The 13,195-nt window shown below is 51.6% G+C and overlaps 4 protein-coding genes across 4 annotated transcripts in view; 2 read left to right on the top strand and 2 right to left on the bottom strand.

Moving 5' to 3' along the window:
- Positions 1-1,459: 1,459 nt before the first annotated feature.
- Positions 1,460-2,019, top strand: GUITHDRAFT_109344 (hypothetical protein; the record flags this gene model as incomplete). The annotated part of the gene is made up of 2 exons (XM_005831851.1): positions 1,460-1,511; positions 1,763-2,019. 2 exons carry the CDS (start codon positions 1,460-1,462, stop codon positions 2,017-2,019), a joined length of 309 nt encoding a protein of 102 aa, XP_005831908.1.
- Positions 2,020-2,341: 322 nt separating this feature from the next.
- GUITHDRAFT_109343 (hypothetical protein) lies at positions 2,342-5,589 on the bottom strand (the record flags this gene model as incomplete). Its single annotated transcript, XM_005831850.1, has 23 exons — positions 2,342-2,437; positions 2,485-2,582; positions 2,806-2,858; positions 2,912-2,943; positions 2,993-3,045; positions 3,092-3,138; positions 3,254-3,329; positions 3,376-3,422; positions 3,468-3,523; positions 3,568-3,640; positions 3,743-3,831; positions 3,888-3,943; positions 3,994-4,048; positions 4,096-4,146; positions 4,202-4,264; positions 4,320-4,369; positions 4,416-4,500; positions 4,567-4,650; positions 4,783-4,875; positions 4,926-4,981; positions 5,029-5,167; positions 5,213-5,382; positions 5,433-5,589. The coding sequence occupies 23 exons, from the start codon at positions 5,587-5,589 to the stop codon at positions 2,342-2,344; spliced, it is 1,779 nt and encodes a 592-aa protein (XP_005831907.1).
- Positions 5,590-8,107: 2,518 nt separating this feature from the next.
- On the bottom strand, positions 8,108-8,952 carry GUITHDRAFT_139516 (hypothetical protein; the record flags this gene model as incomplete). The annotated part of the gene is made up of 4 exons (XM_005831849.1): positions 8,108-8,330; positions 8,377-8,423; positions 8,565-8,609; positions 8,950-8,952. The coding sequence occupies 4 exons, from the start codon at positions 8,950-8,952 to the stop codon at positions 8,108-8,110; spliced, it is 318 nt and encodes a 105-aa protein (XP_005831906.1).
- A 1,067-nt stretch (positions 8,953-10,019) lies between these two features.
- GUITHDRAFT_139515 (hypothetical protein) overlaps positions 10,020-13,195 on the top strand; it is a gene marked incomplete at both ends in the record, with an annotated part of 4,337 nt that continues 1,161 nt past the window's right edge. Inside the window, 15 exons of the mRNA XM_005831848.1 lie at positions 10,020-10,076; positions 10,122-10,196; positions 10,366-10,494; positions 10,648-10,922; positions 10,973-11,047; positions 11,100-11,201; positions 11,251-11,349; positions 11,521-11,629; positions 11,821-11,874; positions 12,030-12,131; positions 12,386-12,484; positions 12,601-12,651; positions 12,702-12,795; positions 13,036-13,063; positions 13,111-13,157. Of these exons, the coding sequence (XP_005831905.1) occupies positions 10,020-10,076; positions 10,122-10,196; positions 10,366-10,494; positions 10,648-10,922; positions 10,973-11,047; positions 11,100-11,201; positions 11,251-11,349; positions 11,521-11,629; positions 11,821-11,874; positions 12,030-12,131; positions 12,386-12,484; positions 12,601-12,651; positions 12,702-12,795; positions 13,036-13,063; positions 13,111-13,157 (1,396 nt within the window). The remainder of the gene's footprint in view (positions 10,077-10,121; positions 10,197-10,365; positions 10,495-10,647; positions 10,923-10,972; positions 11,048-11,099; positions 11,202-11,250; positions 11,350-11,520; positions 11,630-11,820; positions 11,875-12,029; positions 12,132-12,385; positions 12,485-12,600; positions 12,652-12,701; positions 12,796-13,035; positions 13,064-13,110; positions 13,158-13,195) is intronic.

The following is a 13,195-nucleotide window of genomic DNA, read 5'->3' as shown; positions in this document are numbered from 1 at the left end:
GCGGACCAGAGGCCGCCCTTGTAGAGACGAGATGAGGATCTCCTAGACGGCCCTAACGAGCTGCCTGTATAGGACAGTGAGGAGGCGCTCTTCAAGGTAGAGAGGAGCTGCTGGTGGAGGCCAGTCAGATGTGCTGGTAGAGGCCGAGAGGACTTCGGGGTCCGGTAGAGAGCTGGTGGAGGCCAGTCAGATGTGAGGCTGCTGCCGTCCTCGAGGACGAGAGGAGGTACTGCTAGAGGACGAGTGGAGGTGCTCGTAGAGGACGAGAGGAGGTCCTGGTAGAGGACGAGAGGAGGTGCTGGTAGAGGACGAGAGGAGGTGCTGGTAGAGGACGAGAGGAGGTGCTGGTAGAGGACGAGAGGAGGTGCTGGTAGAGGACGAGAGGAGGTGCTGGTAGAGGACGAGAGGAGGTGCTGGTAGAGGACGAGAGGAGGTGCTGGTAGAGGACGAGAAGAGGTGCTGGTAGAGGACGAGAGGAGGTGCTGGTAGAGGACGAGAGGAGGTGCTGGTAGAGGACGAGAAGAGGTGCTGGTAGAGGACCGTCGAGAACAATTGCTCGTACTCTACTTGTCACCCCGGCACCGGGCGCGGCGAGATCGGTACTTGACTAGAGTGCCGGAATAATCATCGGATTGACTCAAGAATTCGGAATTTTAGTCGCTTCAAACTTTATATTACTCAAGTTAAGTGCTCCTGTTATTTTGAAATTAATAAGTCAAAACTTGAAATTATTTTCAGCATTTGAACCTTCTCAGTCTCCCCCAGAAATAGACCCCTCAAAAAAAAAATCACTGTTGAATGAACCCCCACATAGCCATTCTTGTACCTCCACCCCCCCTACTACCACATCACCCCCATGAACAGTGAACCCTCCAACACCAACATCACCCCTCATTTTACCCGTTTATCGACCCCCCCTCCCGCCCCTGCTGTTCAAGTTGTGACTAAACACCCCACTGGGCCACCTTCTCCTACAGACTACCCACCCCTGTCAAATATCACTGTCAATATAACCCCTACCCCCTGTGCTGAAACCAAGGTCGTCACCAGGTTCACAATGCTGTTGCTGTTGCTGCTGCTGCTTCACTTCTGTTCCTCCTTCCTCCTCCTCCTCCTCCTCCTCCTCAACCAGCAGAGACTCTCACTCATTCAGAGTTTTCATTCGCCTTGTCTGACTGCCAGACCAGTGCTGGCCCTTGTTGTTGCTGCTGCTGCTGCTGCTGCTGCTGAGATACCTACTATCACCGTCCTGTACAACAGATGTACTTTATCAACAAGTCTCTCCTCTTTCAAAACAGCGCCTCCCCAAAACCACGTGCCGCCACATACTAGTTTCCCCTCATCATCATGACTTCCTTGTTGTTCTGAGCGGTGTTCGTCGTTCGCTTTCTTGTTTGTTGAATGCAAGCGCGAAGATGCTCCTTTGATCCGGTTGAGTTGACACTGACCAGAGCTTTTGATGTCACCATTCAATGTTCTGCTGCTGTCTTTTACTGTCAAAGAACGTTCTAGTGATGTATGTGTACTGGGAACTATTGCTGATACTGTCCCTCCCTCCTTCGGACGGCATCCTCTTGTCTCGCCTTGCTCTTGCTCAACCTCTGTGACGCCTTTAATCTCGCAGATGTTCCAAGACATTGTCCACTTCCAGGCTCTCTCCTCCTGCGTCGGCAGCAACTCCTGCGGCGTCGGCGCCCCCTCGTCTTCGGTACGCATGAACTCGGATGCCAGTAGCGTCCCGCATTTCTGACAACAGGAGCAGGAGGAGTTACCTTTGACAACACCTACGTCTCTGAGTCCTGGCTCGGCGACTCCGACAATGGCGCTGCCTCCATGGACATGACTGGCTCCAACCAGGGCGCGTACAACAACTACGTCGCCATCAACACTTTCTGGGAGGACACCACCAACCTCGACAACATTCGTGGAGCTGACATCACTGACCACAGCGTCGCTGGCTCCACCGAGACCATCTCGAGCCACGTCACCCACACTGACAGCAGCTCCCCTGCCCCTTAAGCTTTGCCGCTAAAGTGATGCCCTGAGGCTCTTAGAACAGCGCGCTGTGCCGCGTATGATGCTGTACCCAATGCATCTTATTCAATCATACCTTTTCTCTTGTCTGGGCACTTTCGCGCTGATCTTTTCTCGTCATCCCTTTCGGGTGATCAAACCAGCCATCGCAACCCACGCGTCCCTCCTCTCGCCTGCTTTGATTATCTCCACTCCATTCCATTCAACATTCATCTTTATAACATCTATCACAACAGTTCGCAACATACTTGGGTGTACATAAATCTCAGCGCACCATGCGAATCTCCCAATTAGCAAGATCAACAAGTTAAGCAGCATGACGAATCAGCCAGGAGCGCCCGTCAGGGGTAGATACGATGTGCTGAGATCGCACAGGCTCTTGAACCGACTTATACAACATGGGCTGCCCTCCATGTCACAGACCATCGTCGTCATCATCATCAGCGTCACCTGGGCCAAGATGGTGGGCGGCGGCTGGTTGTGCGCGCGGGAGAGTTGAGGGTCGCGAAACACGTGCATCTCCGTGATCTGAGTGGACGTGAGAAGGTCTGAGGGTTGACAGGCGCATGTCATGGTATGTACCTCCACAGATTGCGTTGAGTACGTGGGCAGCAGTTGGAGATCATGTTCTGAGGTAGCGGTGAGGAGATGACAAGGAGCGAGCTGTGGGGCGGTGAGGGGGGGGGGGGGGCGGGGAGGGTGAGGAGGACGGAAGGAGGGAAGGGAGGGAGGAGGAAGAAGGGGGTAGAGAGGGAGACAGAAAGTTCTCACCGTTGTTCGATCGGATCACAGGCTGAATGACACCGGACTCCACCAGCACACAACTGCAGGACGATCAGCATGGGAAGGAGAACATCAGCCGTCCGTCATGTCTCACCCGCAGGTAGCAGAGTTGTCCTGGAAGTGATCCTGAGCAGGATGTTAGCGACATCCACCAAGAGCCTCGTCGTCTCCTCACCTTGGAGGTTGAGAAGATGGTGGTGAGCCGAGCATTTCTGTTCACTCCAACACCTGCGAACGCGTCAGATGCTCTGTGAGACGGTCAATAATAATCGACCCGATTTCTGTGCTTCGTGGCCCCGGAAGATGTGCTGGAAGTTGTACCTTGATATAGGATCACGAGAATTGAGGTGAGATTGATGTGGTGGTGAAACGGAGGAAGGCGAGGAACGGAGGAGGGAGGATGGAGAGGAGGAGGAGGAACCAGAAAAGGAATCACTCGTACTTGGAGAGAAAGATATCAATCGAGCGATCACTAAAGCTCGCGCATCCCCGAGACGACTGGCCGAACCCAGCTGGCAAGAGATCAACACGCGTCGTCAAGACCTCATAGGAACTTACCCTCGTCCAGCTCGTGGAGAGCTTGATCAGGGCTGGAAGGATCCGACCTGCATCTTTCTTCACAGCAGCTCCTCGCATCGAGCTTCTCCTACCACAACATGTCGTACACCATCTGATTGGCGTGCGGAGCCCTCAGGGGGCACTCAACCTGCTGCTGGTCATGGAAGGAAGGAGGGGAAGGAGAGCGCCGACCTCGTTGATGATATCCAGTGTGGCCCCGTCCTCGCACAAGGACTTGGGTATGCCACCATGCACGCAGAAGATGCTGAGGGAGCATCAGCAGGGCTGTGGAGGAAGGACAGGGGAAGGGGGAGGGCGAGAAGCACGCTAAAGGACGCTGAGGAGGAAGGAGAGCGACTGAGGTCACCTTGAGTCGATGGTGGCCGCGAGAGGCAGCGTGTCGAAGAAGTTGTTGACAGATTCCCACACCAAGTGCCCATCGACCTCGCCGAAGATCTTGGGGGGAGGAACGCAAGTCAGCTCCCGTCCTCCAGCCCCGGCTTGCCGGTCACCTTGATGCACTGCTTCAGGAAGGAGCCTTCCCTGTAGTGATCCGTGTTGCCGTTGACTGAAGGAGAGGTCAGGCCACCAAGAGCTCGCTTGAGAGCATGCCGCCACCTTCTCTGGTCTCGTGGTTTCCGCGAATCAACCACCACTTGGCCGGGAAGAGGATCTGATCGGAAGCGTCAGGCACTCGCGAGCACACGGAGGTCTTGTCACCTTCATCGCCATCACATACGCGACAACCACAACCGAGTCCATCCCACGATCCTACACACAAGTGAGGGAGGACGAAGCAGCGACGGCAGAAAAGCTTTCCACTCACCACAAAGTCGCCGAGGAACAAGAAATTCCCTGCTGAAGCAGCAAGGCCGGCAGGCCAAAGCATCTGCGCACAAGGACTGAGATTGCAGGCAAGAGAGAGTCAATAAAGACTTGCGAACCTTGATGAAGAAATTCAAGTCGTGCAAATTGCCATGAACATCTCCCAACACTGTACAAACTTTAGAGCCTGAAGTCAAGGCTGGAGAAAAGAACACCATAGCAAGGTGACGGAATGTCGAGCAAACGATTCTCCTTGGCAGTGATGTTCTTCGCATGATACACAACATTGATGATGGCGTCCTTCAAGCACGTCATTCTCTCATGTATCAACCTCGTCCGCTACCTTCAGCATTGACGACCGAAGACCTTCTGTGCTCGGTCTGACAAGTGGTGAAGTCTGCGGCAGGCGTAAGACATTGGCGATCCAACAGGGGCCAGAACGTTCGGAACCTGAGGAGAGCAGTGATTTGAGAAAGAATTTGCAGATGCCATGAGAGGTTCGAGCAATGAAAGTAAAAGCCCAGCATCCTGTGAGGTGGTAACGGCAGTCAGGACTTGACTGCTGCACGACATGACAAAGACCTGTCGCGCAGGAGTGTCGTAGAGAAAAGTTCCTGGGAGGTTGTTGGGGATGAGTTCCGATGAGAAGTCAGTGCAGCCAATAGCTTTCTTGACCTGCAAATGATGGTCATGAATACAACACGCCAGGTCAACTGCTGCGGTACAGAGAGGATATGAGGTGAGTATGAAACTTGTTTGCTGTGTCCAGGTAGATAGATATCTGAGTCGTCAAGTCAAACAAGTCGAGGAATCCAGGGACCACAGCACCAGAAAATCTTGATGAGGAGAGGATCGTGCTCGCTGAACTCATGGTGCTACTGGAAGAAAGGGGGGCGGGACCAGCGAACTGCGCGGTGATGAGGTCTTGCAGCTTTGCCGCATCTCTCGTTCTTGCCATGCTCAACATCTAGAATTGCATCAGATGCGTCGACTGAACATCAACATGCACGACCTGCAGAGCAACCCTTTCAACGTATCCATAGTCTCCTCGGGTAACAGCCTCCGACAGTGTCATGTTGAAGTACTCGTCCGACCATCCTCGGGGGCTCTCCTTGCTCGTTGAGTTGGGGGGTGAAGGAGTGAAGAAGAAGTCGGGATCCTTTTTGGTCTCGAGGAACAATGCTGAGGACAGGAGGGTGAGTACAACTCAGTCAGTAATCAGCCTCCTGCACCTTTAGGGTGGAGGGCATTTTCTTCGCTTTTCCTCGGACTCATGTAGCGCTGATGAATCTCAACGTCCGCACCCTTCGAGCTCGATTCTGGATCCAACAAGCGCATGGAGGAGAAATGGTTCATCACAAACTGATTGAGCTGTCCTTCTAACGACATGGTATTCAGAGAATTGAAGGATTCAGGAAGTAGACTTCAAGCTTGGGCTGATTTCGCCTCCATCCTGGATTGCAAACAGATCAATGCTCTGTTTCCTGAAAAAATATGCCGATCAACAACACTACTTTACATGAACATCAACCCTCGCACATTGCTGAAACCACACTAAAAAACATTCCGCTTCTCCTTGCTGAAACTTCAAGTCTCAACACATTTATGCTGTCTCTGTCTTGTTTCATGCGAGGCAGGGACTGAGATTGTTCCAAACTTATCATCTCTTAGCACCTCACACCTCTCAAGCGTTTCGTTCTTCCTCAGACTTATCCCAAAATCATCATCTAATTATATTCCGATCCGATATATATCCATATCCTGCTATCCGTGTCTTCTACTTCTCTTCTATCCAGTGTCTGCAAGTAACAGAACAGGAATCTTTTAGAACTGTCTAGACCTCGGCTAACTCGCCATTTCCTCTCCTCTCCTCGCTTACACTTCCCGCCTTCTTCTCAGGCATTCAGCGTACAAATTTTCCATTGCGCTAACCCCGACCGATTTCCCACCCCACCCCCCTGATCTCCCGCCAGTACCCTGAAACAATGTCAGGAACCACCCCCACCCACTCTCGAAATCTACTTCCGCTTCTTTGCTATATCACACCCTACCCCCAATTCCCCTACATTTCCAGCTGTACTACCCTACCCCATCGTATTCGTTTCAACCAGAACCCCAACCCCATCCGATTCCCCGCCTTCGTGAGACCCCTGGGGTTCCCTGACACAGTGGTACCCTACCAGGCGTTTCTTTGCTCCTTCTAGGCCAACTGACCCCGATGGCTTCACCACCCACCCCTACCCCCTGGAGCATCTCCGCTCATCTGTGTCCGACTCCTCCGAGTGACCATACATTCAATGAGGGTAGTGCATCCGTCTTTTTCACATAGATCAACGTAAAATTCCTCTTAAACTTGAATAAATGATGAAGCAATTGATGTTAGTTTTATATTTGGTGCAGTCTTTGGTGATCAAATCAGCATTCTTGAAAAAATCAACTTATTTGATCCCACTGCGTTCACAATCCTCCAACCAGGGGTCACCTACCCCACCCCAATTACCAACCCCGTAGTCAAGGCAGTTCGAAAGGCCGAAATAGGGACCCTCGAAATAAAACTTTGATACCACCCCCTTACTACCCCTGTTGCCTGCTCACTTCAGGGTAGACCATACACCTTCCTTCTCGGTGATACCCCCTACCCACCCTTCTAAAGGCAAAAGGACCCTACCCTGGAACAATCGCTTTCATTTACCACCCCACCCCCACACATTTAACTTCTAGTCGATACTACCCTGGACGTTCGTACCACCAACCCCGCCCACCCACCCTCTGGAAGCTTTGGAGCATTGATGGTACCTGCGGGAAAGAGTGAGGGTAGAGCGTGGGTAAAGAAGGGGTATTTAAAAAGATGGGGAGTACCTGACCGGGCTTGTGGTAAAGATTCATTGTCAGCGAAACAGTGTTTGTTTACAACGGTTGAAGACTGTTTGCTGTTTAAAACAAATTTTATGTTCAGCAGAATTTATCCCAAGGGTGGGTGGACAGAACAAGAAGTCCATAAAACGTTGGTATGGTACCAAATTAGGGGGTAGGGGTGGACAAAGGCAAGCACTCCAGATGCTCGTTGTACTGGATGTTATTTTCTTCATATGATGAACAGAGAAGAATCGAGAAGAAGGAGAATATTTGCAGAGGAGGCTTTAGAATGGGGGTGGAGTCAATTCAAACTGCTTGTGATCTTGCAAACATGGTGGGGTCATGTAAAATCCTCTATTATGGGTGGCTCATCTCAGTGGGGGTGGTGTATCCGTTACAGATGCTGCGGTTTTATCATTTTAGTCTGTGTGGTAAAGGTCTCAGGATTTGGGGAATAGCCGAATAGCTGAGTGATATGTTCCGAAAATATTTCAAACTTTTGGCTGCATCATTTCAAACTTTGGTTGCACAGAGCGAAGAATGAGATTTAAAATAAGAGTCAGGCCTGCAGCCGGGGCCCTGCGGAGGACCAAGCCCGGCCAGCGGCGATCCAAGCAGACGGTCGGACTCCGGGCCCGGTCCGCCGCGGCCGCCGGCCCGGGCCCGGCTCAGGCTCAACTTGCCGTGCACGGGCCGCTGAGAACTTGTAGATCGGCAACTCAAGTTGAAATCGTTCAAGACAGTTGGATAGTTTCTGGCATCGCTGAGTACAATCAGGATAATCGAGGAGGCGCTGAGTAGTAGTGCCGGTACGATGGCGGTGCCGAGCGGGTCCGATGATTCTGGCATCAGATCACTCATTTCATTACTCTACAAACTTACAGGGCCCGGTCATCATCATCAACCTTGACGGCAACGATGTCCTGGCCATCGCTGACTTTGATTCCTCTTGCTCCGACAGACTCAGGCTGGTTGCCATACACTGATTTGCTCCCTCGCAGGCATACGGTAGGAGGAATCATCGCAGCAGGAGGATGATGCGGCAGCAGTCTCAAACGCTTTCTCCCGCCACCCATACAGAGCCAGGGATACAAGTCTTGTCGTGCTCTTCAATACGGAACTTTGCGCCGCCGTAATGCAGCTTTGTCCACCAAGAGTCCGGGCTGTACTGCAGAGAGGACGTCCTGGCTGTCGAGAACGTGCTGTACGATGGAGCCTTGTGGTCGCGGAACCATCCCTGCTCGTGCACGAACGGCGTGCTGTGCGGTTGTATCCTGTCAGTCCATGTGAGCTGTAGCGATGCGTTTGTGACATACATACCAGTGATGAGCGTAGAAGCTGCTGGAATCAGCATCCAACACCTTGACCTGATAGCATACATACGAATATGATCAAACGAACAAGGTCGAACGAAAGACCCAACTCAACGCACTCAACAACATTCCAGCCCCATAGCATTTCAAGCGGCTGATGTTCAAACCTCACAATGACGTCTAATCCTAATGTACCTCCTGATCCTTCAAAATATTGTCCATTTGCGCCTTGCTATTTACCTACCAAATATGTATCGGTGATCTAGATGTTGCGAACTATCCCCATCTCATTACGTTGCCTCACTGCATTGAACCTTCCATGTCCTCCTGATCTTCCTCACATTCATTCTCCCAAGGAGCCAATCACTCTCAGAGCATTGTCATACAGCCACTCATCACCGATAACCACAGTCGTTTTCCCCGTCTGAACAGCTGAAACTATCAGTCGTCTGTGACGTATATTCTGCTTCTTTGTTCTATCTGTTTGTATCATATCCCCTTATTCTCTGTGCTGATCTGCTCTCTGCTGCTCTGCTCCTTTCCTCTCCTCCTCTCCTTGCCGGGCGTGCTATTCACTCACCATTTTTGCTGTGACTTTTCGGCCTCAGTCTTACCCGAAGGGTGGGGTAGGGATCCATGTTTGATGGTCCAGGGTGGGTGGATATTTAATATCATATCACCCCCTTCATTTAGATTCTTTTTCTGATTTAAATAGGTAGGGGTACGCTCCGTTTTGCCAGAGGGTGGTATGGGTTGTACAATTTGTATTACTTTGTCTAGGGTGGGTGTCAAAATTGGGAGGACATTATCCCAAATTGTGTGGACTTTCTTCGATTCTCATAATTTTATACTGTATTTTCAAACTTAAACTGCAATGTTTTCAATTGTCAATCAATCTGAAATGCCGGAATGCCACGACATGCCGATCAAGATACGGGGAGGCGGCGGCGGGGAGGGGAAGAGACCAGAGGAGAAGGGGAGCGAAGAGGAGAGGAGAAGAGAGGAGAGGAGATATGCATAAGGAAGTAGGAGGAGACGAAGAGATGTCGGTATGGATTAAGCATGAAAGCAGATAGACGCGATCATGTTTTCAAGTTGATTGAAAGGTTCCTTTTCCGAAAGAGGAGCTGGAGCAGTGATTGCATGCAGGGGAATGATAATGAGGGAAGGAAACAAAGCCTGTGAAAGTCAGGAGATATTTGCTATCCAAAGATTACTGCAGTGGATGTCTATCATATTGATCGCAATGTTGGCGTTCAATGACGTTGATTTGGTTGTACCGAAAGTGGAAGCATTATTATGTGGGATGGGGACGGGCAATAGGCGCTGTCTCACTTAGGGTGATGATGACTAACAAAATAATGACGCGCTTGTTGAGGAAGAAAATTGTTCCATGAGAGTTGAGGACATGTTGTAATTGAATGTTTGTAGCTCTTGTGTTGTTAAGCAGCTGTTAGCATTCCATGCTCGTGGTTTCTTTGAATTGATGTGTTATGCTCCTATTGTTGTTCTCATAGCTGAACTTGACTTCTTGCTTCTCTGTGCAGAATCTGCTGCCCATGATCAGGATGCCGTGAACAGCTCTACTAGTCTTGTTGTCCGCGAGCCAGGCAGCTCCATCCTTTCTGAGCAGCCTCGAGAGCGATCAAGATGGGAAACTGCTGCAGCTGCCAGGACCTTTCTCTGTCGTTGTTGCAGAAAGAGGAGGTAACGGCTGGCGCAAGCTGCACTTGATCTGATCTCTCCTACCAGAACCCGACACCCACTCCCTCCTACCACTCCAAGCGCGAATCTTCTAAGTCGCAAGGAAAATGTGCATATGCCGCTGTGAGTGAGACGATGAAAGAGGAGGGAAGGGGGATGAGGCTGATGAGGAGATGGGGAGGAGACAAGGAGGAGGGTAAGGAGGAGCTCTGAGGGCGGAGAGAAAGAAAGCGATATAAGAGAGTAAGGGGAAGGCTCGAGGATTGGTGGAAGTGACGAGGTTTTGATGCAGGTTTCTCCTGAGAGCATCGGTTTGTTGATCCATCAACAAAATGCCAAGCAGGCAGGCAGGCGCGAGGAGGAGGAGGAGGAGGAGGAGGCTCCGCGGAGCAAGGGGCCATCCTTGAAGGAGAAGCTCAAGGTGCTGACTTTTGTTTCTGATCTGGCGGAGGATAACACCTCCTCGACAGAATGCAAGTAAGGATGATGGTCAGTCAAGAAGCAGCTTCTCCTCGCAATCTCAGAAAGTGATGGAGCTGTTGGTGGTTGGCTCACATCGTGACGAGTCTAGCAGGCGTCATTGCGCAAAGATGAGTTCGACGACGCGTCTGAAGCTCTGACATCGGACGATTTTGCCGATGCTCAAAACTCGTGCGAAGACAAAGATCAAGTCTCCACACGTGCGGGTAGCCCGGAGCCTGTCGGTGGACTGACGGAGGAGGAGATCGGTCGGTTACGTCGAAGTGTAGAGGAGGTTGTGAGGGAAATGGCAGATCACGAAAGCGTCGTGCTCCGTCGGGATTTCTCGCGTCAGAGGGAGTCGTGTGTCCTCAAAGTCCCTTCGGACGAGTGAGAGGGCGCGGCGGCTTGGTGGGTGTCGGCTGAAGTTTCTGCTGCAGGTATGGGAGCATCGCCGCCGCGCTGTCTGCCGCCATGTCCGGGGATGTTGTGGAGGTCAGCGAAGGAGTTTACAGGTCCTGCAGTGTCGACGAGTCAGAGGAGACGACTTGACATGCTGGGCTGCAGAGAAAGCATATGCATAGCAGCAGCAGATGTGGACATTATCGGCATCGGAAGCATCAACAAGATTGTCGTGGAGTCAACCAGCAAGCCCGTCCTCGTGTTCAGGTGAGGGGAGGAGATCGGTCTCGTCTCCATGTGAGGTGCCGGGTGCCAGGGCCATCAAGGGACTGGTGCGGAACTTGACGCTGAGACAAGTGGGAGGAGGATGCGAATGTGCTGTGGAGATCTCCACGGGGAGTTTGGTGATTGACAGGTAGACAGTATCCTGAACCCTTCTTCGTCCTCCTCCTCCTCTACCTCCACCAACATCGCTTCCTGCTGCCTCCCGCTCTATCAGCTTCTCTTTATTTATTCTCCTCGATGTTGCTTTCTTCGAGCATCGGGGGTAGGAACGGCACAGTTAGCCTCACAAACGTCATGACAGGTGCGACATCTCGGGTCAGAGCGACTCGGTCCTTCACATCACTGGCACCCACACTTCTCCCTCTATTCTCAACTCCGTCATCCACGACTCCACCGGCGCCGGCTTCCTGGTTGAGGACTCCCTTTGTCCTCCTCCCTCCTTTCCTGTCCCCTACTCTCCTCTCCTCTCCCTTGTTTTCTTCTCTTTTTCCTCCCTCCTTTCTCCCCTTCTTTTCTTCCTTGTCTCGTCTTTCTCCTCCCTTCTTCCTTCTCTTCTTCTTGCTGCCTCCTTCTCTCAGCTCTTGCTCAAGTTCTCGGACAGGTTGAGGGAGGAGCGAGTCCTGTGATCAGCGGCAATGACATCCATGGGCATCATGTATCTCTCCTCCTTCTCCTCCTCCTCCTCCTCCCTCTGTCCCCGCCCCCTATGGCTGCTGCTCTTGCTGCTCCTCCTCGTGTCGCTGGCAACTTGCCTGTCTCCTTAAACTTAAACTTGTCTTCTCTCCGCTGCTGCTGACTCTGCTCCCCCAGCTGGATGGTCTTGTGGTGAAGGAAGGAGGAAATCCGACGGTGAGAGGGAACGACATTCATGGCTGCAAGACGACGGGAGTTCTCGTGAGATCTGGAGGACTGGTGAGTGCGACCAGTCGATGTTCGAAGGGGAGCCAGGGTGTAACAGCATCGGTTAGAGGATTGTTACGAGCGAGGCTGTGGGATCAGAGTGTTTGAATCAGTCAGAAGCAGTTGAGTTTGAAGGAAACACAGGATACCACGATGCATTTAGTTGAAGCTGGTCAAATGTTTGATGAGTTTTCTTCTTTGTTTTGAGGACTGAAAATCATTTCATACCATCCGAATACCTGGAATCGTTCATACTCTACTTGCAGGGGACTTTTGAAGATAACAACATCCGATGCAACGCAATCTCCGGAGTGATTGTTCATGACTGTGGGAACCCTCGATTCTTCCGCAACAAGATCATTGAGGTCTTTGTTTGTTGAGATGGCAATGACGGTGTCAAAGTGATGATGATGACGAGGAGGAGAAGGAGGAGAAGGAGGAGAGATGATGATTCTACTTTCTCACATGTTTTTGACATCAGGGAATGGGCAAGGGGATCGATGTGTACGATCGGGGGTGCGGACATTTCGAGGTGATGGAGGAGGAGGAGAAAGAGGAGGAGATGGTTATATTCGTCGGCAGGAGAACACCATCAGTCACAACACGATGGACGGGCTGATTATCAAGACGGGAGCGAATCCTATCGTTCTGAACAACAAGATACACAACAATCGAGGTGAGAAAGATGTCGTGGAGGAAGAGGAGGAGGAGATTGAGGAGGAAGGAGATTGAGGAAGAGGAAGAAAGAGGAAGAAGGAGGAAGAGGACACAATGATAACGGAGGAGGAGGAGGAGAAGGAGGAGGAGGACACAATGGTAACGGAGGAGGAGGAGGTGGTCGTGGTGGTCGTGGTGGTCGTGACGGCGCCGCCGCGAGGATCGGCGAGGAGATGAAACGATTTTGATGATTTTGCAGGCAACGGAGTGTACGTGTTTGAAGAAGGGTGAGGAAGAGGATCAGGTAGAGGTTGCAACTGATGAAGACGATCAGGCAAGGAGTGTTGGAAGGAAATGATATCTACGAGAATGAGTCATCTGGTAATTTCCTTCGCCTCCTCCTCCTCCTCCTTCCCTCC

Source organism: Guillardia theta (genome assembly GCF_000315625.1).
Source record: "Guillardia theta CCMP2712 unplaced genomic scaffold GUITHscaffold_38, whole genome shotgun sequence".
NCBI classification, from domain to species: Eukaryota; class Cryptophyceae; order Pyrenomonadales; family Geminigeraceae; genus Guillardia; species Guillardia theta.
The sequence above is the reverse complement of the archived record's forward strand: the minus strand, read 5'-3'. Positions and strand labels throughout refer to the sequence as shown.